The sequence below is a fragment of the Chelonia mydas genome, chromosome 25 (assembly GCF_015237465.2).
Source record: "Chelonia mydas isolate rCheMyd1 chromosome 25, rCheMyd1.pri.v2, whole genome shotgun sequence".
Classification (NCBI taxonomy): Eukaryota; Metazoa; Chordata; order Testudines; family Cheloniidae; genus Chelonia; species Chelonia mydas.
In genome coordinates, this window is record NC_057858.1 from 12,895,498 (window position 1) to 12,922,929 (window position 27,432).

General features: G+C 49.2%; 1 protein-coding gene and 1 long non-coding RNA gene across 3 annotated transcripts; both read left to right on the forward strand.

Moving 5' to 3' along the window:
- Positions 1-3,693: 3,693 nt before the first annotated feature.
- On the forward strand, positions 3,694-27,128 carry CCDC124 (coiled-coil domain containing 124). 2 transcript variants are annotated; one of them, XM_037885747.2, is made up of 5 exons: positions 3,694-3,967; positions 6,869-7,040; positions 21,822-22,008; positions 22,484-22,598; positions 24,479-27,128. In XM_037885747.2, exons 2-5 carry the CDS (start codon positions 6,882-6,884, stop codon positions 24,681-24,683), a joined length of 666 nt encoding a protein of 221 aa, XP_037741675.1. In that variant the 5' UTR covers positions 3,694-3,967; positions 6,869-6,881; the 3' UTR covers positions 24,684-27,128. The 2 variants fall into 2 exon arrangements, with proteins under 2 accessions (XP_037741675.1, XP_037741676.1); XM_037885748.2 differs by lacking the exon at positions 3,694-3,967 and adding an exon at positions 4,556-4,733.
- Positions 11,468-21,808, forward strand: LOC119564463. The gene is made up of 3 exons (XR_005223358.2): positions 11,468-11,702; positions 11,805-11,908; positions 12,993-21,808. It is a non-coding gene; the product is annotated as an uncharacterized LOC119564463 (long non-coding RNA).
- Positions 27,129-27,432: the final 304 nt, after the last annotated feature.

Below are 27,432 nucleotides of genomic sequence, written 5' to 3' on the forward strand. Positions count from 1 at the left end.
ATGCTTGCTTTTACACCATGTATAGTATTTTAAAAGGTACACTCATCGGAGGTCCCTTCTCCGCCTGCTGGGTCCAGGAGGCAGCCTTGGGTGGGTTCGGGGGGTACTGGCTCCAGGTCCAGGGTGAGAAACAGTTCCTGGCTGTCGGGAAAACCGGTTTCTCCGCTTGCTTGCTGTGAGCTATCTACAACCTCCTCCTCATCATCATCTTCTTCGTCCCCAAAACCTGCTTCCGTATTGCCTCCATCTCCATTGAAGGAGTCAAACAACACGGCTGGGGTAGTGGTGGCTGAACCCCCTAAAATGGCATGCAGCTCATCATAGAAGCGGCATGTTTGGGGCTCTGACCCGGAGCAGCCGTTCGCCTCTCTGGTTTTCTGGTAGGCTTGCCTCAGCTCCTTCAGTTTCACGCGGCACTGCTTCGGGTCCCTGTTATGGCCTCTGTCCTTCATGCCCTGGGAGATTTTGACAAAGGTTTTGGCATTTCGAAAACTGGAAGGGAGTTCTGATAGCACGGATTCCTCTCCCCATACAGCGATCAGATCCCGTACCTCCCGTTCAGTCCATGCTGGAGCTCTTTTGCGATTCTGGGACTCCATCATGGTCACCTCTGCTGATGAGCTCTGCATGGTCACCTGCAGCTTGCCACGCTGGCCAAACAGGAAATGAGATTCAAAAGTTCGCGGTTCTTTTCCTGTCTACCTGGCCAGTGCATCTGAGTTGAGAGTGCTGTCCAGAGCGGTCAAAATGGAGCACTCTGGGATAGCTCCCGGAGGCCAATACCGTCGAATTGTGTCCACAGTACCCCAAATTCGACCCGGCAAGGCCGATTTAAGCGCTAATCCACTTGTCAGGGGTGGAGTAAGGAAATCGATTTTAAGAGCCCTTTAAGTCGAAATAAATGGCTTCATCGTGTGGACAGGTACGGGTTTACATCGATTTAACGCTGCTAAATTCGACCTAAAGTCCTAGTGTAGACCAGGGCCCAGTGTGCTTCCTTTGACAAACAGGGGCCTGCATTTGCCCCATTTGAGTTACTCCCTTTGGCTTCTCGTCCCCTGTAGGCTGGGAGAATAAGGTCCCTGGAGTCCAGAGACCTCCCCACCTCTCCCGGTCAAGTCTCCAGGTCAGCTTAGAGGTCCGGTGGGTGGAATCCACTTTTGAACCAGAAGCCCTAGCTGTTTTCTAGCAAGCATGGGGTTGATTTAATTTCACACAGGTGTACAGGGGTAGTAATGTGGCAGGCCTGGGGATGTGCAAGCGGGCGTGCCAGGAGCATACAGGGGAAATCTGTATAAACAGCTGTTTGGGAGACTCATGTAGCTGTACTGGGCTGGTTGTATTCAGACTGCCTAGTCTCTGGCTGTCTCCCCCGCCCTGGCACTCAGCTGGACCCTAACCCATTGCCTGATGCCTTTTGCCTTCACCTCCAGTCAGCTGCTGGAGCCAGCTTGCCAGGAAGACTCTTTTTCCCTCCCAGCCTCTCCTCTTCCTGATCCATCCTACTGTAGAGCAGGATCTATGACACAAAGCGCTCTGTGCATATGGCTGGTGATGATAACCAAGGGGCAGCAGCAACCATGCACCTCCTCCTTAGTGAGCAGTGCTTGAGTGGAAGGGCAGGTGGCAGAGAAGAGGAGCCCTGCCTAGAGGTACTGGAGGATCTGGAATTCAGAAATCTGAGGCAAGGTTCACGGACATAAGAAAGAAGAGGGAGGGAGGTCGCAGCAGAGCTGCTGAGCAGCAATCGCTGCTTCGCCTGGGCTCATGCATGACATGTAGGATTCCTCTATTTCATGTACAGATGGAATGAACATTCCACGGGTAGGGACAGAAATCAGCTTCCATAACGGCTCTCACTTCATGTCCATACCAGCGTCTCCTCCCCAGTACAGTTTAACCACATTATTGCACTCCTAGCCTGCCTGGGGTTTGGGATGCGGTAGACCCCAGGACAGTTTATCAAGAGATTCTTCGTTTTACATGGACAAGAGATAACGTTGCTTTTGGTGGGGTGGGAGGCAAAAGCTTGAACAGGTGTTTGTCAAGCCAGGAACCAACTGACAGACAGACCCTTGACATATTTTTTCCTTTCCTAAGGGTCACATGAGAGCAAATGAACCAAACGTCACCTGATCTCATCACTGTTACCCAGATCTACTGTATCTGCATCTTCACAACTCTTGAAAGTTCCTCAAAGAGGTATGGGAGGGGAAGGAAACTGACCGAGGTGCAAACTCAACTTTTATCATCCCATTAACAAACAAGTCTGACATTTTAAAAAGAGGGTTTTAATGGGAAATCCCAGCTTGACAAGGCATCCAGATGGGCTGTCTGTGGGGACCTCTACACTGCGATAAAAGACCTGCGGCACGGTCACGGCTGGCCCAGGTGAGCTGACTCAGGCTCGTGGGGCTCTATAAAATGACAGTGTATACGTTCAAGGTCAGGCTGGAGCCCAGGCTCTGAGATCCTGGGTCTGAACATCTAGGCTGCTATTTTATAGCTCCACAGCCCCAGCTCGAGGCACCTGCCCAGGGCTCGTTGAGTCAGTGCCATGAGTCTTTTATCGCAGTGTAGACATCGCCTGGAAGGTTCAGGCAGGACTGACAGCTGTCAGGGCGCGTCAAGAGCCCAAGAGGTGGATTAATATTTGGACTGTCTCCTCGGCCCACTGTGCCCCTCTAGCAGGCATCCCCGCTGTTGACGGGGTGAGCGGAGAGGCAGTGGAAGAGCAGGGGGATAACACAGGAGACAGACACATGAGTCCCGCAGGCAGGCTGCTTTTGCTCTTCTCCCAGAGCAGCTCTCTCTTTGGGTCCCGCAGAACCGATGCAGCGCGGAGGCGGTGGCTCGCCCGTGGCAGTGTGGTTCTTTGGGTCAGCTCATCAGGACGCTGCTGCTTCTTCAGCTCCTGCAGAAGGAGCCAGGCCCTCCCAACCCGCCGCAGCAGCAGCAGTTCTGGCTTTTAGGTCCTTAGAGTCATAGAATATCAGGGCTGGAAGGGACCTCAGGGGGTCATCTCGTCCCACCCACTGCTCAACGCAGGACCAACCCCCAACTAAATCATCCCCGCCAGGGCTCTGTCAAGCCGGACCTTAAAAACCTCTAAGGAAGGAGATTCCAGCCCCTCCCCAGGGAACCCGTGCCAGTCTTTCTCCACCCTCCTAGTGAAAAAGTTTTGCCTAATATCCAACCTAAACCTCCCCCACTGCAACTTGAGACCATTACTCCTCGTTCTGTCGTCTGCCACCCCTGAGAACAGCCGAGCTCCATCCTCTTTGGAACCCCCCTTCCGGCAGCCGAAAGCCGCGATCAAATCCCCCCTCATCCTTCTCTTCCTTGACTCTTTCCAAGAGGCCACAGGTTTCTGTCCCGCGCCCTGACGGGTGCAGGGCAGAGAAAGGGGGGCGGGGCGGGGTGCACGGAAAACGTGGGGTGGGGGCAGGGGGTGCGTGGCAGACGGGGGAGGGAGGAAGAGGGGGGAGAAGGGGGGGTAGCTTGGAGCGGGGCAGCACAGTGATGACGTGTCAGAAGAGCCCACCATCTTTGTGCGGGGCAAAAGGTGGGGGCGGGGAGGGGACTGGACCGGGGTCTTTCCCCATAAGCCGCCCCCTCGGCAGCCGACTGCGATCGGGCGGCGGGACGTGTTCCCCGCACAACGCTTTCAAGGGGTGAGCGGGCGACAGGAAGGAGGGAGGAGGGGTGGGGTGACGGAGCGCCCCGCACAAAGATGGCGCCCGGCCGGGCGCGCGTCGCGGGCGTGGAAGGACCCAAAGGGTGGAAGGCCCCAACCAGGCCCCACCCACGGGCCTGCGCCTCCCCCTCCCCCGGCGTCCGTGCTCCCTTCCCCCAACCCCACCCTTCGCGGCGGCAGGGGCCCGGCCGCTGCCCCTCCCCTCAGGCGGGGATAAGGCGCCCCGTGACGGGCGAAGCGAGCGACAGCCGGAGCCGCAGGCGGCAGCAGGTCAGAGCAGGGAGGGGGGAGCCGCTTCCCCCGGGCTCGCTGGCCCCGGCGGGGCTTGTGGACCCAGGGGGGTTATCCGCCCTGGGCTTGGACCGGGGGGGGCCCATTCTGTGGGAGGGAGGTTTGAAGGGGGGCAGGGGGCGGGGCCCCCAATCTAGGGTGGAGGTGGAAGGGAGGTTTGAAAAGGGGGCCCATTCGGGGGGGTGGGTGGGAGGTTTGAAGGGGGGTGGGGCCCGTTTGGGGGGGTGGGATGGACGGCTGGCTGGCTGGGTTTGGAGGTTCAGTGTATTGGAGCTGGGGTATCTGGCGTGGGGCACAAGGGGTGGGGTGGGGGGCTAGGCCTACTCCAGCGTGGGCCAGGCCTGGGTTGGGTTCCTTGTAACCATTCTTTCAAAGCAGTCTGTGCTTTGAGAGGGAGGAGTGGGAGTTGACCCCTCATCAAGAGCCATGTGACTCATTGGAGGTCTCCCCCCCCCCCTCCCCCCCACAAATGACTCCAGGGATGCTGCGTCTGTCAGGCCTGCCCTGGGGGTGGTGCATAGTCTCAGCTCTCCTTGCTCAGGAGGGGTCATCTTCAGTTCAGGAAAGACCAACATGGGCTCATTAAATCTTTAGAGCGTGTTTGCTTCTGCTTTCCGAGAAGACTCACGTAATATCTCTGCAAACCCTGGTTTTAGTTCCACTTCCCGTGCGTGTTTACTTTATGCCAGTTAAATGTTTGCACAGTGCTTTGGAAAATGGGAAGTGCTGCATAAATGAGGACCAGGTAACTGACTTCACACCTTTCTGTATGGTTGTATCCTGCTTGTCTAAAGAACGGTTTGCAGCACATAAGTCATTCTGTCTGCTGAATCTTTACCTTACAAGCCCCACCAGAATTTATATATATTTGCATCAACAACAGACCCTGTAACTGACACAATACCGTTGTCTTGCGTAGACTGAGATTTAAGTTGTCATGTTAAATATGTAGAGCAACTTGCTTCTGACCTGGTGTAGTCATGGTAGTGTGCCTTAACATGTTAAACTTCGAGTTAAAGTGTTCCCCCCTAGAGTTCGCCCTCTACCAGCTAACAGATGTTAAAATACAACTTGTCTTCTCTAGAGTTTTAACGAGTTATCTACATTACTTTAAAAACATCTTTTATTCTAGTGAAGATGAGGCGTATGTGAGATGCTTGTTCTAACGTTCGGTCAGGGACCCTGGCTTAGGAGTTTCATCTTTAAATTAGATATGATAGTGACAAGAAGTTAAGTTGGTGGGGAAGAGGAAAACAGGGTTATACAGAAATGGTTGCTTTCTTGGGATTTTGTTAATATGCCTTGTATTCCTATTTTAACTTGTGTACAAGCCTAGATTATCTGTGATAAGTGAATATGTTTGAGATGACCTGATAGAGGAACAGGAGTCCAGGACTGGAAAGCTAACCTAGACACTTGTCTTGTGGGCTTTCATAACTTTCCTTTGCCCCATAATCTCATTTTGTGGAATCCTGTTAAAATCACTTGAGGCAATTAATAGAAGCTTCAAGGTTAATTTTGATTTATGACGTGGAAGGCATGAAGCTATAATAAACATTGCCAGTGGAAGACCCAAGTTCTTTAAAGGCTATGAGGAAAAACCACAATACAGTGGGATAGGAGGGAGAATGTGTAGGACAAAGCAATTGCTCCTTCTGTCTGCTCTACATCCCAAAATGGTAAAGAGGCTTGTGTTAAAATGCAGACTATGTACACTAGCTGTGCTATTATTGAATCAGAAGGTCTCTTGTTTTGCTTCTACTTATGAATCTTGTAGGACAGGAAAGCTGTCATGCCTTTTCCTCTGCGAGTGACTAATAGGGAGAATCCTCATCACAGATGCTTAATAGTCACCAGTGGCTACGTGCACATACGTAGGCGTGGATGCACGGTGTCTGTCAGTCGTATCTGAGTGAAGGGCTAGACTCAAGCCTTTTGCTGTATTTTGGAGGTTGTAATCTGCTCTAAGAGAGGAAATACTGGTTTTCTTCAGAATGCACAAACAGGACCTCTAGTGGAGTAACAACAGCTTACATGAAGAAAAATCTGTTTTTCCAGACCTTTGGCTTTGTTGGATAATTGACTTTTCTCTGTAAGGGTCAAAGTCTCAAAGGAAACCTAGAATTTCATTCTGCAGTCATAGCAGACTGGCTTTTTTTTTTATGGACGTTTGGTGGCTTAGCGGACAGGAATAAGGCCAACCTGTTGGTCCTAAATCTAAATTGTGATGGAAACTAAATATTCTATGCGGAGGTTGCTCCACAGGTCAAGCCACACTAATGTTTGACATGTATACTGCACTTTTCATTTTCTAAACACTTTACAAATCTTCACTAACCCTGCCTGTATCCCTGCGAGCAAGTTAGTATGGGTGTTTGTCCCCCTTTTACAGATGGTGGGGGAGGAACAGAGGGAGAACTGGGGTTAGCAGTTGAGTTCTTGGCTCTCAGTTCTGCTGTCAGCCCCAGTCTGGCCTCTCTGATTTCAAAGCCGTTTGGCTCAGGCTTGGTCTACACTTAGAAGTTATGTCTGCGTAGCTACGTCATCCCGGGGTGTGAAAAACCCCACACCCCTGACCGACACAGCTATGTTGATAAACCCCGCAGTGTGGATGCAACTATGTCAATAGGCTGCTGCCGACATAGCTAAGCTGGTGTTCCTATGCTGACAGAAAAACTCCATCAGTCAATGCAGGCTGCATCTCTACTAGGGGGCTCTACCAGCCTAGGCTCTGTAGCATAGACATAGCCAGTTGGAAAAAGCAACTTCCTCTCTGGGATTTGGGATCAGAGCTGACCCTGTCTGTCAGGGGTTGTCACCTGAACCCATGGCCCAGGGAAGCACTTTGGCAATGGTTTTTTTTCTCCCTTCCCTCCACAGAGCACCCTGAGGGATGCCCAAGAAGTTCCAGGGCGAGAACACCAAGTCGGCTGCTGCCCGCGCAAGGAAAGCTGAGGCCAAGGCAGCAGCCGATGCCAAGCGGCAGCAGGAGCTGGAAGATGCCTTTTGGAAGGATGAGGACAAACACGTCATGAGGAAGGAACAAAGGAAGGTAAATGGATGGGTGAGGTGGAAGGGGAATGTGTGTGTAAGGGAACCTCGTGGCAAGTCCTTGCATTCACACCTGGGAACCTCAACTTACCTTGTAGGGGCTGCTCCTGTTCTTCTGTTCCAAGGCTACCATTGGTGCTAGAAGCACTGTCCCGTCCTTTTTCAGGGACGGGAGATAGAGCTCATTGCTACCCTAGGAATGAACAGAAGCAGAATGTAGTGAGGAGCATTAGTGTTCATGCACGACTCAGAGCTGTATTGGATTATAGAGCTGCCTTCCTAGGGCAATGGTAAGAGCCCCATTGGAATTATTTAAACTGAACTGGGTAAAGTGCAGAAGAACCTGTTATAGGGAACAATCCTACAGGAGCCTGGATGACATGGACCCTAATCTTTTGTGCATCTCCTGCAAATCAAAGAAATATACAATCCACAAAGGATCGCCTCTGTTTGCCAGAAGCTGGGGATGGATCGCTGGATGATTCCCTGGTCTGTTCATCCCCTCTGGGGCACCTGGCACTGGCCACTGTCAGAAGGCAGGACACTGGGCTGGATGGACCCTTGGTCTGACTCAGTCTGGCTGCTCTTATGATAACATGACTTTTTTGTCTTGCCTCTTGTAACGTTGGTTTTCTGGGGATGAGTTTTCCCAGTTAGATTCTAATCCACTTCCTGTGCTCTGTATGTAAATCATTTAGCTGTTCAATAAGTGGAACAGTTCAGTGTTAACTTCTGGATCGTTCAGACTTGAAGGTTGTGTTGTGGTGTTGTATGTTGTAGGACAGGTAAACTTCCCTCCCGTTCCAGTAACGTTTTTTTGACCTACCATGTCACTTGAAAGCTAGGAAGTTCTCACGGTCCCCATGCAAGCAATACACAAGCAAGTGCACTTCTTACTACTTCCATGGGTTTCCTAGAAACTTAATTGCCAACATTAACTGCTAGTAGAACTTGCTTTTCTAAAACAGGATTTGTTTACCCTGCTGATATCCTTTCCTAGCCCAAGGAGTTCTGCTGGAGTCCTGGAAATGAAATGCCTGGTGTGTGTAGGTCTGCTCTCACTGTAAACTCCATCAATGGAAGCTAAGTGGGTGTGGCTGAATATATGGGGCTGGTCTGACCTCTGCTACAGTTTGCCCATTAATTTACGTAAACAAAAAACATTAAAGGCCTTTATGTTCCTTTAGAATAATGTATTTTGGCCTCTCCATTGCAAAGTACTTGTTACAGCTTCACCACTGTTGCAAAAAACCAGAGTACTCTTTTTTCATTTAGGAACCCCTGGATACATTTTTTCAAAAGCATCTGTCTTTTTATTTTATTTATTTTAAATATAAAAGGATTTGGGGTTTGGTTATTTTAATTTTGCTTTCAGCTAAAATGACTGTTCAGCAAGTCCCCTAGGAATCCGAGTTAAGAGAAAATCGCTACACAAATGGGTTAAGTCTCTTCTGTGGCTCTTAACTCACTGATTGAAAAACTTGTCGTCCTTGCATCCTGATGCTTTTTCTGACCTAGTTAAAAATCCCCTCTTCACTACCTCCATCCCCCCAAAATAGCAGTATTAGAAAATGTCCCTCTTGGCTGGTATGCCAGTGCAGACGGATTTCTAGGTGTGCCGTCCCAGTGGGGTAGCTCAGCTGCATCTTTCGGAGTGAGCGCTCAAAGGGATGTTTATGCTGGGTCATCACGTCTGATGGTGAAAGGCCTGGTGTCTTGCGGCATGGCAGGTGGCGGTCTGGCACCCTTGGTGCTTCAGTAGCATGCCTGCATGCGGTGCCAAACCCTCTCATGGCCAGCCATTGCTGCCTAATGGCATAGAGCCGAGCAGTTCTCTTTACCCTGAGATCACGCCGTAACCAGGTGTTGAGGAGCATTGCAGTGCGTCGGCAATAAAGCATAAGGTCACTGCACCAGTATCGCTGCACTGGAGCCAGTGGCTCTATTTAAGTTAAATCCAATGTGCAGCATAAGCTGATTGCTGTGGTGGTGATTCGAAGTTACTGAATTGCAAGGTGGTTGAACTGGGGCCTCTGTTTCTGCCATCTTGACTCAAGCAGGGTACTGGGAAAGCCAATTGGAGGGAACAGTCCCATGTTGCTGAAGGAGACGGGCTAAATGAGAGGAACCCAGTTCCTGGTACGCATGTTGCTGCTGTGTATCAGAGTTCACGTTATGCCGGGCACTGCCCACACCCACTGGAACAGAGTTTCCAGTCCAAAGAGCTGACGGTATAAACGGGATCTTCACGCTTTTGTGGTTGGTGTTCTAGGCTTCCTCTTGTGACCTGATGACGTGCTGTAGTGGTCCACCACAGCCAGCTTCCTATTCAACCCACCGTGCAGCTTGGGCCGTTGTGATCACGAGAGTGAGGACTGGAGCAGATCCGTGCTGGGTTAGAACATGCACAGCAGAGAGTCCTTGTGGGTGGCAACAGAGAGTCCTTGTCTGATCAGGTCAGGGATCCCAGAACCAGTGACTGGCTGCTGTAGAAATACCCAAGAGCGAATTTCCATTTCTAGTGTCTCTGATCTGAAGATACCAGCTTTTGGTCTTTAATGCCCATTGATTCATCTGTGGTCTCTTCCCTGCTGTCTTCCATGGCATGCTGCCCATCGGGCATCAGAATGAGAAATAAGCCCCATGTGCTTCAAGGAGCAAGAGGCTTGAGGAGCATGTCTATAAACACTTTTTTCCTTTTTTTTTTTCTTTTTTTTTTTTTTTCTGTAAAGAAAATGTTAGCAAGGAATTGTTTGACCTTATCAAACTTGGGTGTTGCCTGCGCTCGGCATGTGTAGTTTGCTTTTTCTTCCTCTGCAGACAGAAAATTGTTACTGAAGTAATCATAGCTTAGCGAGCCACTTGGTTCAGCTTCCCTCTGAAGTCTTAATGCTGCTAATGCACTTTGACTGGGGATGTGGCTACGAGATGCCATCTTCCTCAGCCGAGCTGAGAGCATTAGACAAATGTAATATTGGAATCTCTTGGCATCTTTCCCCTCTCCTCTTTTGTCTCCTTTCCTTCACCCTTCGAAACGGTCTCTTTGCTGAGCTTAATTTAATCTCGATCTGCATCACATCTTAATATGTGCGAGCATAGCCGGAAGATGCCACCTAGGCCTTAGTCTTAGGAAGCTGCTAATAGTTGTGAAAATCTAAATGAACGCCTGACTCCGTAAGTATCTGAAACTTGTGGAGGTGTCGACTGTCTGTCTCTCCTTAGGGAGAGTAGACAGTGCACTTTCCACAACTGCAGCACTCAGCTGCAGCTTTAAGAATATCCGTCGCAAATGGGGACATGGGGTAGTATTCTCTGTGCACCGGGGTTGTAGTTTGCAGTCACTGCACATAAAACAGACCCCTCGATTTCAGGGCCTGGGCATGCTCCACTAAAATGTCATGTCTTTGCATTTTACTCAATGGCCTTTGATGGATACTTTGCCCACCTCTCGCTGCCTTGCTCTTGGGGACTCTGGAAATGTCACATGAAATCTGTGGTGCAGCTGGGAACAGAACCTACATTTCTGGAGTCCCTGTCCAGTGCCTTCCTCACAGGCCCTCTTTCCTCTCTCTTATTGTGGTGCACAAGGAGCTGGACTGAGACCATCTCTCTTTGGCCTGGTATGCTCCAGAAAAGCTTTGCTGGTATAGATCTATTCCAGGGTTGGCCAAACAGCAGCTCACGAGCCGCAGTTAAAGTGCGGCTCCTGGAGGGGGGACCCCCCCCCTTTTCCGCCTAATAAACTGGTGGGGAGGGGAGCTCAGGACTTCTGGCCCATGGCAGGGCTCAGGGCTTCAGCCCTGCAGGGCACCTCCCATGGGGCAGAAGCCTCAAGCCCCACCACCCAGCTGCCAAGCCCTGGCAGGTGAGCCCCAGCGGGTGCACCTGGCTCTTGAGGCGATGAAGATTATCGTATGCGGCTCAGAGGGTCCGTAAGTTTGGCCACCCCGATGTATTCATTGAACTAAACAGTCCGTCTCCCTCCTGGTGATACAGCACATAAAGGCAAGAGTCCTGTTGCCGGTATAGCTTATCCAGTTCTCCAAACAGGGTAAGCTAGCTGAGCAAAAAGCCTTTTTTGCCAATATAACTGTGTACACTGGGGCTTTTTCTGGCATGGTTTTATTGGTCAGGGAGGTGAGGGGGAAGAATCATGCCCCTGATGACATAGTTGTGCTGGCAAAACTTTTAAGATCTTTGTATGTGTCCCTGAATAGCCATCAGCAGTTAATGACTGAATTGTCTGGGAAGAATTGGCAAAATCCTCAATAGCCCATTTCAGATCCCCTCTGAATCCTGGCCTCTAGATGCATTTTTAATACCTCTAATGGTTCTGCATTTTTGTTTAATATCTGTGATGGTTCTCCTACGTACTACTATTTCCATCTGTTTCCTTTGCTTGGCTTGTCATTCCTCAGGCCCAGAGTCAGAGTAGACGTAGTCCGTGTGGTCTAGATAGCGGATGGCAGTTCTAGGATTTTAATTCTGCTGCTGTATACCAGCTTGCTGTAGGCCCCTGATTGAATCCTTTGCTCACGTTGTGCCTGTCACCCAGTCTTCCCCAGATGGGCTAAAAGGCAGTGCCCTTCACCTGAGCCTCCTTGGCAAGTGAATAACCAAAAGGAAGTGTGTCAGATGCATGCACCCCATGATATGCCAGGAGGTAAGTGAGGTGGGGGTAAAACAGAGGATTTATATGGACTCTGATTTTAGGAAGGCAGGCACCCAAACATGACTAAAGAATCCATGAAATGTATTTGGACAGGATCTGCCAAAGGATGGTGTCCAGCAGGGGAATAGCCTGACTCGGTGCAAGAGGGACTTGGTCCTCCTACACATGCTGTAACTGAGAGCAGCACATCTATAATGGTAAGTCTACATTGCAGTAAAACACCCACGGCTGGCCTGGGGCAGCTCACTCGGGCTGTGGGGCTATAAAATTGCAGTGTAGACATTAGGGCTTGGGCTCTGGGACCCTCCCCCCTCCTGGGGTCTCCGGGCTCAGGCTCACAATGTCTACACTGCAAAGTTTTAGCTCCAGTCAGCTGACTCAGGCCAGCCATGGGTATGTTATTGCAGCGTAGTCATACCCTTAGCTGTTTGAACAACAATACCCTTGTTCATTCAAGACCAAAACGACTTTCCCCGAATCCGTCCAGGTGATGGCAGTAATGTATTACTGCATGGGGCTGGCACAGAGACCGATTATCTCCTGATTTCCTGCAAAATAACAAACTTCCTCAGACTGAATGAAAGCCGTGGGGATAGAATGCTGCAGGGTGTGTTGGTTGTGTTTTAAAACGCCCCTTCTCCCTCCTGCCCCCGGCAGATGCTGACCACCAAAGCCCTTGTGTTGTGAATTAGGATGTAGCGTGCTATTTTCCTCAAGCTGCTGCCTCCCTGAGTCATTTCAGGGTTCAGTGACTCTCTGCACAAAACAATTTGGGCTCGTTTAAGCACTGTAGACACAGCCCGTATGGTGGCATCTTGAATATCTGGTCATTAGGAAGTTTAATGTCCAAAAGGCAACATCAAGGCTTGGCTGATAGGGTTGCGCCTGTCATTGGATGACTCACTTGTGGCATTTGCTCTTGCTGTGTCTTTAAACCTACAGCATTTTGAGATGATCTCTGCTAATGGAGAACAGTAGATCTATATCTTGGCTTTGCTGCGTAACGGCGTGTCTGAGCTAACATCAGGCATAGGTTTCTATTCTCCAGTATTTCTAGCAACAGACCACTTCTTGTCAGTTGCCATAGGGGACTCTGGGTTTTGTGCTCCTGTCTGAGAGGCAAATCATACAAACTAGACCCAGGCAGTAGGGCCCAGTGGGTAGGGCACTGAACTGGGACTTGGACCTGGTTTCTGTTCCACTCTGCTGCTGCCCTGCTGTATGACCTTGGGCAAGTCCTGTCTCTGCATCCCTTCCTGTCTTTTGTCTTGTCCATTTCAGATTTAAGCCCTTGGGGTGCGATTTGTCTCACTGTGGCCAGTGCGAGGGAGCCTGTACGTGCCACCGTCATAATATAGATTGTGCTAGTGCCCTTACCCTGCTGAACACCGCTCTGTCCAGTGCCTTCCAATCTTGACCTGGCTCCGTATCCTGCCATTCCCGATCAGAAGGCCAGAAATTGAAAGGCCCATTGTGCCAAGCCAGGGTTCAAATGTAGACAAACCAGGTAAAACACGTCCGTTCTACGCTTCTTTCTTCCCACTCCTCACTCTCCCCTGCCTCCAGCATACGCCTCCTCATATACAAAACCAGCCTGTTGCCTCAGTGCATTACCTTAGCCCCACCCTGCTAAAGTGTCGTGTGTGTGTTTTTCCTCTTGCAATTAACTAAAGTGCAGTCTGGTTGTGGAGTACCCTTGAATGCTGAAGCAACAAGTGAGGTGAGTCTGTAGGGAGCTCTGAAGGATGACAGCTTATCACACAGATCTATCAGGTATTGGGGGAAGAGTTGTCAAATTGACTAACTGCCTAGGGTTCCTGTGACACACATGTTGCATTTGCTGAAAGCACAAAGCTAATATTCAAAATGCTGTCCGGATTAAGAGGTTTTTTTGAATACATCTCTTGAGAGCTGATGTCCTTCAAATAGAATTGTGCTTGGGGTGTAGAGACATGGCAAAAGGGAAAACTAATGCAAGAATAACACTTGTATATCCAGCACCGCAAAGATGCGGCTGCTTCTGAGGTGGAGGATAGCATGTGGCCGTGCTGCACCACTGTTGAGAGTGGGGGAGGAAATGGTAGCAAGAAAGCTTCTCCATCCCACGTTGGAGGAAGATGCTACTCTGACATCCAGAAGAGCTTTTAAATCTCCTGTGTGTTCAGCCAAATGGTGGGCTGTCCCAGCCTCAGATTGCAAAAATTATTAAAGCTGCCTGTGTGTAGGAAACTCCGCTATGGTCCTGTGCTGTCTTGGGAGAACCAGGCACTGTTCTAATGGGGGAAAAGATCTTGGCTGCAAGCTAGTCTGAGATCAGTACCCTCACGGGGGTGTCCTCTCTGCTGGGTGGGAGTGCCCTTCAGAGACTGGCCATGCTGCCCCTAGTGCTCCTGCACGGGTTGTTGGAGAGCTGCCTCCTGCGTAAAGTGAGCTACCTCCCATAGCTTACCACTGCGCAATGCAGAACGTATGTTCTGCGCAGAATTTCATTTTTTTTTTTTCCTGAAGAATTGGTGCTGCAGAGCTGCTGGCCGCTGCTGCAGGCCACTGGACCCAGTGGAGCCTGGCTCCCCAGCTTGCAGTGCGCCTGCGCGGGAGGCCTAGCATGCCCTGAATGAAGGCTGCAGCCCCGCAGTTATCAGAGCCTCTAGCCTGGGGGGATGGAGGCCCTATGGCTCTGCATGTGATGACTGCATCCACCTGGGGATGGGAGTGGGCCTGGGAGACCCAGCTGCGCCAGTTCTTAGAGTGTGGCCACACCCTTCCTCACCTTGCATCTTCCAGCAGGACAGTAATGAAGCTGGGTGGGGTGGAGCCTGCAGCTGGGCTCTGGGGGAAGTGGGTGCATGTATCTGGGCTGGGGGGGGCCTCCAGCACCCCCAAAATACTTTGTGCCAGTGCACACACACCCGTCTTCATCCCTCCAGCAGCATTCTCTATTTGCAAACTTGACATATGGTAACCCTATGGGGGCAGGGCAAAAAAATGGAATTGACTAGAGGGGCAAAATTTCCCCCAAGATATGCCCAGCTGGCATGTGTGATGCACCCAGACTGAGGTGCCCAACTAAAGCATAGCCGAGAAACAGGAACTGGGTTGTCGTAGGGGTTTCTTTAACACTCTGCTCCTGGGGGAATCTCTTTTGTTGTCTGTATTGTTACAGACATACTTGCTGACAGGTTTTTTTGCAATAATAAATTACCAAAGTAATTGAAACTGGTGTAATTATATTGTGTTTTTTAGAAATAAAATAGGCAGAACTTTGCAGACTTTTAAAATATTGTGTGCCGAACTTTAAATTTTTTGGTGCAGAATTCCTCCGGGAGTGATAGTTGTCCTCTCGGCAAGGGGAAGGGCCCTTTAAAGAGATTCAAATAGTGTTTTGACTGGTCTTCCACTTACTGGCTGCTTCATGCTGCCGTTCAGCTAAAGGCAGCTTTGAAGTGCCAGGAAAGCCATTCCCTGCCATGGGTGACCTATGCAGCCAGCTGCCTGGAATCCCTTTTATGCTGTTCCCTTCACAGAGCGTGTCTGTAAGTGGAAGTACCATGCTGTTTCCCTCCACTTCTCACTGTGCTTTGCAGGCTTCTTCAAATGTCAGGCTTCAGGAGGTCTCTCCTCTTAGCTTCTGCACCCCAGTTGGAATGGAGGGAATCCGTGGCCACCTCCTTTTAGAGAGAGTAGGCTTCTTGTGATGGCCAGCAAATTAAAGGTCTGTGCATTTAATTGTATCCATCACTGGAAAGATGTCTGTCATGTGTTAGAAGGGTACAGCTGTCTCCCAAAACTCTGCTGGCATCTGAATCCTGTGACGCTCTTGGTCATATTAGTCTGAATCTTGGGGTACAGGTTGGCACCTCTGTACGCTAATATCCTCATACTGTAGTGTTCTCGCAGACAGGTATCTTCCCTCCCTCCCTCAGTCCACTATTACTCTGTGCAGCACCATGCCTTAGCTAAAGGAGGCAATGGAATGTTAAACAGCTGGGATAACTAGGCCCCACGTCCAGTTCCTGAGATGGATGCTCACTGCAGCTACAGAAGTGGCGCTGAGCTTGGGGGTGAGTGAGACATGGAGGTGGGAGAGTGAGGTCTGGTGGCAAGAGCGCTAGAGGAGATCTGGGCTCAGGCCTAAGTGCTAATTCCAGCTTTGCCACTGACTTGCTGTGACTTCAGTCAAGTCCTGGGACCTTTACTTCTGTTCCTTCCCCCTTCCCCTCCCCCCAGTCTGTAAAAAGGATCTACGTTGGGGGTTTTGAGGGCTGATCAATCTGACAGATGTGGAGAACCTCAAAGGTCCATACATGTGCTCAGTATTATTCCAGCTTGCTTATATGCCCTGCTCCTTCTGACCATATCAGACTTTGCATTGCCTAGTTCCTCTGCTCTGTGAGAAGCAACGGCTTTGCCCTTCCAGCAGAGATCTCTGTGGCGTGCCTCTGAGTCTCCCGCAAAGAGGTTGATTGGGAGCACAGCCGCTTCATTTGACCACTTGCTCAGAGCCATGCGGCTGCGACCTTTCTCCCTCCATCTAGGAGCAGAGAATTCATTGTGAAAGTTAATGAGTCTTGCTTGGCCAGTTCTTTGCAAGGCTGGAAACTTTATTTTCAATTGCTAGAAAGGCATGTGAGCAGAATATCCAGCCAAGGAAGTCTTCCTTTCCTATGCCCTGTTGACTCCGATGCTGTTGGGGGTTTCTCTTCCAGCTGGCTGATTGCTTTGCTTGTATGTTTCACTTATAAAAATGGAAGTGTCCCTTTCATTAGAGCACTCGTGCTGATTCATTGCGGTGACACACACAACTAGGAGTTTCTTCTGGCTCAACCTGGTGAGGAAGTATTTAAATTCCTTTCCTAACAAGCTCCTGTGAGTCAAAAGCAGAAATATAAATTGTACATATTGTCTCTAATGTAAGAAAAGCCCCTCAGTAGAAATGAGACTGCCCCAAAACTATTTAAGGTCATACTTGGCATGGAATTTCAGCTGTTACCAATCTGTAGAGACCTCTTCTGTAAAGGATCCTTCCCCTGAAAGACTGACCTCTGCGCTGCGTCAGCCCATTAAGGAAATTGACATTTGTACACTCAGGAACTTGCTGTGAATTTGTTTTTTAAATCCTGGTCCTCATGTGCCCGCAAGCCTTATTACTCGGCCACCTGTGATTCAACTCCTGAAGTCACTGCTGTTGGTGCAGACCTCCCAGCTTTGAACCCTACTAAAGGCCCAGAGCAGGTTGGAAAGCCAAGTGCTGATAGTGAAATCGGATCATGTATATTTTGCATGCCTTGTGACAGAGTACTAATGATTTGGGCTTGATTACTTTCTGCAAGTGGAAGCCTCTCAATTGTAAACATTAGAGAGCAGGGAGTAATATTGTCTAGTGGTCAGAGCAAGGAACTAGGAGTCAGGGTTCCTGGGGTCTATCCACTTAACTACTAACTTGCAGCATGAGCTGGAGGGAAGAGAGCACAAGTTGCTTCCCTTCTCTGCCTCAGTTTCCCCATCCTGTAAAAAGAAGCGGGCAGCTTATTTTGAAAGGGGATATAGGAGCGCAGAGTACCATTCCCTGGATTTCTGTACTGTGAGACGAGTGGAGTCGCAGTGTAGAAATACGTGGCTGAGCTACCTGTGTTGTAAAACAAGTTACCCTACTAGCAAAGGGAGTAAAAGATAAATTTTCTGTAACTGCAAATAATGTTTCTGTCCTGAAATGTACTGGTTCCCTGCCTTTGCTCATTAGCACTTGTATATCCGCTCCTTATCTGCCTCTTGAATTATTCAAACCTACAGCCAGGCCTGTAGCATCACAAAGGTGCTTCCTGTGCCAGGGATTTCTTTCGGTTACCTTGTTCAGTCACACTTGCCCATCAGAGATAGGACAAAGCGGAATGAGAATAGTTTCGCTTTACAGTAATCCGTATTCTAGACACACAACACCAGTATCATGAATACACTGCTGGTTCTCCTGTGTTCGCTATAGGTCTAACTAATTAAATTACTTATGCGCTCTCTGGTAATTGTGTGTTCAGTGATTTCTCCTTTCTCTGGCGGAACTTTAGCATGGTAGTTCCTACAAGTGTGATATTGATGGGGAGCAGAGGGAACCACTGAGTGGTCGTTTAGGCAGGTGGCAGAGAGAGCACAGGGCTTGGGCTGCCACTATAGACAACAGTAGTCAATCTGCATTGTCCTGCCATGGACCCACTGTCCCTTCTTGGTATGTGACGTAGTGTTCGAGGTGGCTCCTGTAACAGTTTTGCCAACCCTAATCCATGTTCCTGGACCTTTCCCTAGACGAGGCATGTGTCTGACCAGGCTATGCTCCCCTGAGTCCCTGCTTGAAAATATTGAGAGGCCTTGGAGCTGGTGCATGTGGAATGAAGCGCTAGGCAAGAACAAACACAAGTTGCATCACCTCTTAAGCAGGAGCGTCACTAGAGTCTGTCTCCCGTGATACCATTGCTGTATCTGCAGCCGTGCCCAGTTAGCTTTAAGAGGAACAAATGTCTGTTGCTCTGCTTTTATTAGCAAACGCATGAAATGGAATTGCAGCACTGGTGGAATGGGTCTATTCCATACTCAGCAAATCTGTGTAAAATGAGGAGTATGCATGGCTCTTCTTTATTCAGAGCAAATACAGGGATGAATCTCTCAAGTTCGTGGTTTCTCCACATACGCTAACCTTTTTAAAATGAATTGAAGGCTGTGAACAGGCTGAAACAGATTCTAGCAGGCTAGTCAGGAATCCCAGCTTGAGTCAGCTATCTAAACAGAGCTGCCTTACTCCAGAGAAGTGGAAAGATGCAAGGGGAGACTTCTGTCTGTGGTTACTTGCTCATCTAGGCTTAGGAAGTGCTGTGGGGGCAAACTTCAGTGAGTGGGGTTGCAGCCCGGCACGTGGGGTAGCAGTACCACTCGGATTTGGCCTCACAGCCCCTCTGTCATGGTGGAGGGGCCACGGGGCCAAATCTCAGCGAGTGGTGCTGTGACCCTGTCTGCCAGATCACAATGCCACAGGGTTTGAGGCTCTCTCAAATGGGGGCCTGGGGTAAACTGTCCCTTTTTGCCCCCCACCCTTTGCCTCCAGGCTGCCTTATTGAGAGGCACACAAGCACCATGACAGGGGTTTGAGAGATGCATTTCATATGGGTCCTGCTCATCAGAACTGTCCCCTGCAAATAGAAAAAGTTCCAGATTGCTTGTGGGCTTTACAAAGAAACGGCAGCTGTAGCTAAGCAGGATTAGGGCTGCTGGATGCAGACCAACCCTGTCAGTTCTCACAGCTGTGGCCTGGAAACATGGCTTTGGATGCACAGTGGTTCACCAACAAACTGCTGTGTCAGGATGGAGAGCTCCACTTGTGTTTAACTGTGACCATATGTGGGGGTTTTAAATCCAACTGCAAGTCATATTTCCTACAGCAGAGAACCGCAATGTGTAATTGACTCTTCTTAGCTTAATCTGAATTTGTAACGAGGGCTTTAAAATCCTTCATTGTGGCATGGCCAGGCTTCAGCTTCGTAGTAAGCAATTGGTACTAGTAGGAAAACCATCTGCTATTGAAGTCAGAAGTACTTAGTTAAAAATCTTGTTAAAGCTTTTTTAAAAAACAACAACAAAAAAACCCATAAAGCAGCCCTGCAGTGAATTCTTCTAGCTGCCCAGAGATGCAGGGGTTTGGGCAGTGGACACTCAGGGGAAAATCCCCTACAGGAGGGCGTGTTTGACTTCTGGCTGGTGAATGGGACTTGCGCGAGATCAGGCAAGAATTGAAGAGATTTGGGCTTGCAGAGGAAAGGGCAGTATCCGGGCCAGAGAGAACGAAGTGTAGTGACAGCAGAAATAGTACCTTTGTGACACACCTGCTGGCTACTGCCACAGTCCTTCTTAGCCGTGTCCACTCTGCAGTGGTCTGCTGCCAGGAGAGCTGGCTTCATTCTGCCATCTGCTGTTGGGTTAAATGCTGATGGGTGAATCTGTTCTTGCATCAGAGCCAGTAGAAAAACAATGAATGGGTTTTGGTTGTTCACCTTGAACTTAAAGCATTAATGAAAATGATCTGGAAAGACCCTTCTATCTGTGATGCTCTTCCCTCTTTAATGGAGTCTGGAGAACCCGCTCATCTAAGGCAGTTGCTCAAATAAGATCAAGAAACAGAATGGAGAGATGCAATGTAAAGCAAATGGGCTCATCCAGCTCTTGTGGGAGCCAGGGAACCTACTTAATGTGTTATGAGATGACTCCTGCTGGGACAGGCCAGGACTGGCTGAGCCAAATGCTAGAACAAGGTAATGTCCTCTCCAAAGGCACTGGAACAAAGCACTTAGTGAGCCAGAATTTGAAGCCTGCCAATTGTAATAAACTTCATCCCCATAATGGCTTTTTTTCCATCCTGGATTGTAGCTGCTCTAACTCTGAGGTATGCTAGTATCCTACTTCTCTGCCTGGATTGAAAGGCTTAGTCCTTATCAGACGGTGGCTCCTGGGGCACATTTTATATTGCTGTCTGTCTGTCTGGTCTGAACCTCCTTAAGCTCCCAAGCTGAGGAATGGCTTAATGAAAATTGTTTTTTCCAAAGTAGCTCTAAAACCCAGCCTTATTTACAGTCTCTAAAGTGGGCCATACCCTGACATGCATAATACCATACTCCTTAAACACGGTGAACAAGGCAGGGTGCATTACCTCTTCTCCACAGCTGCCTTTCAGAGCAAAACCCATGATGATAACGCCAGATATAGTTAGCTGTACCATCCCCGTGAATAATGGATGAGACCCATAATTGGCCACGTAACTAACCTAAGTACTGGACTGCTATTGGGACTGAAGTCGCTTTGTGACCCTGGCAGACAAAATCAACCTGGACAGAATGATGTTGCTATTTGCTGTGAAACGGTCTGTGGCTTTGACTCAAATATGAAAATAAAACTCAAAAGCTGCTAAAATCCTAGTGCATGATTGCACTATTGTCTCCTAGCAGTGCCTTTGCCAGCAAAATGGAGGTTCGACATCGTGGGTTAAATTGGCAGTGTTTCTTGCTTAAGGACTACAATAATTGCTTCAGATTAGCCTTTTGATTCTCTCTTAAAGGAGAAATCTGAGAAACTGTTCGGCGTTTTTGATCTGAATGTCAAGACTTCTGAACTTTCCAACTTTGACCCTTTCACTCTTATTAAAATTAACCGTGGAAAACTTATCCTGATTGTTAACGGTCTTGGTCGGCATCTCTCCCCATTGACGGGTTATATTTCACCACGCTGACATCACAATGAACAGTACATGATTACAGATTAAGATTGGGGGGAGGAATTGGCAACAGCATGGGGAGTGTGAAATTACCTCATCTAATTACGATTCTGAGATGGGCCTTGAAATCTCAGGATGACGGGCAAAATTCCTGGCCCACTTTTTGTGAGGTAGCCTGGGGAAGGGGCCTAGAATATAAAGTTTGGCAGGGCTTCAGTGAACTCTGCTGCAAACACTGGTGGGGACCCCATGTGCTGTCCCATATTGGACATTCCCTTATTTTCATGACTGGGTGGGCAGCCAGCAGGGGTCATTGTTGAGTGACACACAGCTCACGATGGTGATTCAACAGAAGTTGATGGGAGACTAGAGTTTGAAACTAAAACATTACTGAGTGAATATAAAAACAGCAGTGTGCTTGGTGGCATGCCGACCTAGCAACTAGGGGATCTCTGGATATAAACAAAGGATCTCTCATGTTCCTGCATGTAGCAGAGCTACCAAGTGCCTCTGATGTTCTGGCTTCGCTCTAAAACCATTCTTGAGCATCTTGCTCTGAGTGGAAAAGGTGGTAAGCAGATGACTCAATTGTCCATGCTTGGTGGCTATGGTGTATATTGGAGTGAGAGGCAGGGAGAGCAAGTGGGCTGAGATTATGAAGAAGCTAGATGCCCATCTCCATACAAGTCATTTTCTCTCTGGCCCTAGCAGGAGGGTGGACTTGATTGAATCAAAATGAGTGTCTTCCATCTCCGTCTCCTGTGATCCTAGGTTGCTTTAGGGTGGCTGATCTGATGCTGGAAGTGGGCATTGTGGGACAAGAGGCCTGGGGCAGGAAGTGACCTCACATTGTCTCTCCCTTCCAGGAGGAGAGGGAGAAGCGCCGGCTGGAGCAGCTGGAGCGCAAGAAGGAGATGCAACGCCTGCTGGAAGAGGAAGACGCGAAGCTGAAAGGGAAGTTACCGAAACCAGTCACCCCAGGCAAGATCACCAGGGCTCAGATTGAAGAGACAATCCGGAAAGACCAGCAACAGAAGGAGAACGGAGATGAAGGTTTGCAGCTTCCCCATCATTATACCATTGAACGTCCCCTACTAGCACGAGGGTTTAGTATGTCTCGCAGGTGGGCTGCTCAGGCCCCAAGAGCACCCCAGAGAGCAAGCCACTTCTGTCTCTTTGGCGAAGTACAAGATGTCCTGGGGGCCAGAGAACCCCTAGTTACCATGTCCAAGTGATGCACCCTTGTTGTGTCCCTGCTAGGGACTCCTAGCTGCTGCCTGTATAATTAGTCCCAGTATCTCCAAGCACAGAGAGAGAGGAGGGGTTCCGATCCTAGGCGATTAAACTTGCATTTCGCTCTCCAGGATCCTGGGTAAACTTGCTGTTGTGTCGCTCTGTACACCAGACTTGTTTAACCCTTGAGGTATTGGCCTTCTCCAGAGTGCCAGCCAAACAAATGTTCTGCACCTCTTAAAGGCTTCATCTGGCTGGGAGCTGAATTTTTTTTTTTTCCCCCTTCCTATTCCAGTGGAGAAGCAGAAGAGCCACCTTGATGTTCCCTTGGAGGAAAACATCAACAGAAGAGTGTTGGAGGAAGGCACCGTGGAAGCCAGAACCATTGAAGATGCTATTGCAGTCCTCAGGTATTTGGCCATAGCTTCATGGTGCTTCCTTTGGAGGGGCCGGTTTCCTTAAAGATTCCCCAGAAGCAACCCTGCCATGAAGGTGCCAGCCCAGGCACCTTTGGGTGTTTTTAACACTTAAAAATGTAGCTGTCCCACTCTGATGCGGCAAGAACAAGGCAAGTCCATCAGTCTCCTGCTGCACACCCTCTAATCCCTGCCCAAAAAGCAAAACTGCCCAAAAGCACGGTGTAACCGGGCCTTAATGGGTCACAACTGAGGATGCCAAATTCAGGACCAACTGCTGAGAAATGGGGCAAACGCAGCCCAAAACTGGTGGCTATTCCTTTATAAGATATACCAAACCAGCCACAAAAGTAAACTCCTGTTTCCCTGCGCTGGCTAACAAGAAAACATAAAGGCAGTTTCCTCAGGCATTCCAGTTCTTATCTCTGAATCCAGTGTTTTTAGTGGTGATATGAGTGGTTCTTTACAACCAGTCTCATCAAATAATAGGTTCTTCTGATCCCAAAGGGCCAGCCACACACCCAGGTCACTATATAACTTAAATCTTACCCAAAAATCACAGTGATGCCAATCCTTTAGTATCTAAAATCTAAAGGTTTGCTTATTTAAAAAAGGGAGAAAAAGGTGAGTTAAAATTGGTTAAAGGAATCAATTATGTACAGTAATGGCAAAGTTCTTGGTTCAGGCTTGTAGCAGTGATGGAATAAACTGCTGGCTTAAGTCAAGTCTCTGGAATACATTCACAGCTTGGATGGGTCATTTGGTCCTTTGCTACAAAGTGAAGCTCTGAATAAAGTTCCTCCAGAGGTAAGAAGCAGGATTGAAGACAATGGAGGTGTTTCCAGGGCCTTTTATAGCTTTTGCCATGTGGAGGGAATCCCATTGTTCTTACTGTGGAAAATTACAGCAACAAGATGGAGTTTGGAGTCTCATGGGCAAGTCACATGTCCATGCGTGTCACCTAATCACAACACGACATTCCATTAAGTGTAGAGGGGCGTCTCCCATGGCCCGTTAAATGTTCTTTCGATGGGCCACTCCATATGAATAGTCCCTCCAATATGTGCTGGGTGCTACCTTGTGAGCAGTACCCCAGGAGCCAACAACTGAAATCCAGGTCTAGAGCCAATACTTATAACTTCCCATACAAAAATGATACATGCAGACAGATAGCATAATCATAACCAGCCAATCCTAACCTTTTCATCGCCACCTCACTCGACAACCTTTGTACAATATTTGCTGCAAATATAGAACAGTGGTTGCAACCATGACCTGTATGGTCATATTTTAATCAGGTAATGTCACACACGGTCAGTCAGAATGAGGGGGGGAGCATCATTGCTTTTTGTTTGTCCTCGGAGGTATTCCGTTTGCTCCGTTTACAAATGGAGCTAAGGCCTCCTTTTGAAAATCCCCTGGGATCAGAAAAGCCAGCTGTCCTCTTTCTGCTTCCAATGTCCTCCTGGGTGGCGAAGATCCCACCAGCTGAATTCTGCCAACCCCCCAGTTTGATGCAGAAGGCACAAAAGACTCCAGTTTGCTTTCCTGGAGCTCTGTCTACTGTTCTGCACAGGGGTTAGAGCTGTTGTGTCTGAGTGGGCAGACTGGAGATGCCTGGGGAGCAGAGCTGCTGTGTCAGGGAGGTGTCTTTCCAGCATCGCTCTTCTGACTGAAGTATCCTCCAGACATTGTCACTGCTAAAGAAACTCAGCCATAGATGATGTGGTTAGAACTGGAACAGGCCAATGATCTAGCCCAGCCTCCGACCAGGTTAGGGTTATTCCCCAGGGCCTGGGCTGAGCTGGTGCCAGCTAGAAGCGACTAAGATTCTTTTTTCTAGTAGTATTCCCCCTTTTTAATTCTCCCCACAGTGTTGCTGACGACCTGGACCGTCACCCAGAGCGCCGGATGAAAGCTGCCTTTGCCACGTTTGAAGAGATCAACCTGCCACGCCTAAAGCAGGAGAACCCCAACATGCGCCTCTCCCAGCTCAAGCAGCTCCTCAAGAAGGAGTGGATGAGGTCCCCAGACAACCCAATGAACCAGAGGCACATGACCTACAACAGCCAAAAATAGAACTGGAAAGAAGCCAGCCATCCCCCTGAGGACAGGGCTCAGCCCTAGGGCTTCCTTCAAACACGTAAGAAAACAAGGCCACCCAGGAACCTTGCCTCACTTATTCCCCCCGCCCCCTCTCCATCTCTTTTGTGCCCTGTTGTTGGACTCCTAATTAAACATGAGGCTTCCTGATCCAAACAGATGCGTGCAGCTCTTCTCGGGGTGCCCCAGGGAGCCTGGCTCCCCGATTTTGGCTGGAGCCTTGCCTGCTGCTGATGTTCTGAAACTGTCCGTTGCATACAGACCTCTCCAGAGCAGCCCTTTTTTATATCCTTAGGCAGCTGGGCCAAAGCAACCCGGATGGATTAACTCAATCTTTAACTTTTAAAATCGTGGTAGTCCTTTTAGAAGTGTCACTCCTGCCCCCCCGGAGAGCTCAGAGCATTGTACCAAATCTGGCCCTGCCACATGGACACTCCCAGCACCATCCATGACTGTCTAGACACCTGAGCTGCCCAGCACCACATTTAAGCCCCTCTCCCATTCAAACTGAAGTGTTCTCTTTTTATCCCGGTCTCTCTTGTAGCTGCCCTAACACCTTCTTTACAAGAATCCTCTCAATGCTGAGCTGGTGACATGTGGCAAGAGAACAGCGTGAAGAAGGCATCTGCTCTGGGCCACAGGTCAAGCAGTGCTAGGTTGTTCTGGGAAGAGGTAATGGGCTAGGACTGGGTTTTAACCCTAATTGCTAAGCCACCATCCTGCCTGCAGTTGCCCACCGCTGTTCCCTCGGTGTTAGTCAGTGACACAGCGGGGGCAGGGAGTGGAATCTGAGGATATGAACAGTATTAGAGGAAACTCTTCCAGTGCAGCCACTTGTCGTTCTCTGCCTTCCCTTCCATCTCCAAGGGAAAAGCAAAGGACCTTGATGACCTAGCACAGTGCAGTTGCCTCCCTAATGCTGCAGAGTGTAAGGTGCTATCACTTCTCTACGCAGAGTTCCCCGCAGCCCATGTGTGGGAATCCTAGAGCTTCGCAGCAGGAGATCAGAATGGGACTTCAGAGAACACTACACATGAAGAGCAGTCTCAAGCAGGGAAGACTGGGGCCTCTTGTAGCCTGGGGTGCGTTTTCCCCTCGAAAGGGAAATGTGGATCTTGCACCATGGCAACTAATGCAAGGGGTCAAAATGACTTTCTCCCACCTACTGCGTGAAAGCACCAGTTTGACACCCTGCTCTGTGTTGCCCTAGACACACCCGTCACCAGGAGCCCTTTAAACTCTGCTCGCTGGCCCAATCAGCAGTGCCATTGTGTTTTGTTAATAGTCCTAACCCTCTCCCTTCTGCAGTATTGAAGCTAGGTAATAAAATATCCACCATGAAATAAAAGGCTGAGAATTCCCTTGCAAGAGTTGCCGTGCTCCTGGAAACACCAGGCGTGCAGCTGAAAGGGCTTCGTGCTAAGGTGGAATTCTAGCCCTCACATTAAAGGTACAATGCTTACCTCCCCGCGTTCCTGCCAAACTGTGTTCTAACCACCTCCTTTTGAAACTAAAACCTCACGAGATTGGTCCAAGGCCATCACCCTGCCTTTGTGCTTATGCTCCATGATTGCAATCAGCCCCAGCCCCAACCTGTGCCATGTCTCTGGCATGTCAAGCCTATGCTGCTGTAATCCAGCATTTAATCCTAACCTGCTTGCTGGGTGAACAAGGAGACCGTGCTCAGCTGGGGATGACATTCTTTGTAAAGCTGCTCTGAGCCAGCTCATGACCCTCACTTCCATCGTCCCCCTACCACAAAGCACTAGCCTATAGGCAGCCTCTCCTAATGTCTTCACTGGTTGAATCAGTGCCTGCCCTGGATGGAAATCTGACTACACAGGTCAAGTTTAGGGCTGGCCTCTATTGCAGTAGGAAGGTGTAGGGAGGTTTTTTGTGGAGTCCTTAGCTGCTAGCCTGCAGGAGTGGGGATTTCTTTTAATGGCACTAAACACAGAGGGTAATCTCTCCACCTGCTGCACTGATTAGGAGTGGCCAAACACATGCATGCTTGCTGTTGCATTTGAAGTGGCTGCTCATGCACTGTGGTAGCTGTGAAGAGGCTCTGATCTGAGCTTGGAGAGACCGTAAGGTTTGCATTGAAAACCCTTTTAGCTGCAGCTCACCTATTGCTTTGGTTTCATATCCAGACAGATACTCTTCACATTAACCTTTGTCCTCTTTGCACCCTACTCCAATTTGTTTCAGAAACAGGATGACCGAAACAGTCCTGCCCCTTCCACTATCCCCAAGAGTTCAAAGAAATCCAGCTGGTACAAGGGCAGGGAGAGATACACGATAGCATCTTTCCCTCTCCTTTTAGTGTGAAAAGCTCCCTATTTTTGTTTTAATCTAATATTAAAAATGGAAATCCTAACCTGTAAGCTATTGAAGAAATAAAGCCTTTGGATCATGTTGGCATATTTTCCCCCTTCCCTTCCTTCGTATGTATCTGTTCAAGGAAGCAGAAAAACTGTTCCCACTCAAAGATCACAGGAGTCAACAGTGACAGCTTCCTGACTGGATTCTTTTTGGGCCAAGCATGGTTGAAATTCTCTTGTCTTATTCCTCTGTAGACCATGTGGCATCCAGGCCCTTCACCACTGCATTCCATCAATTGAGACTGGTCCTTGGGAAAAATGGAGGGGGAGCTGAAGTGGTTTGAAATCTCCCTTAAGTGTGCCTAGAGAAGTTTCTCTGTTTAATGAGCCTTTTCTTAGGGCTA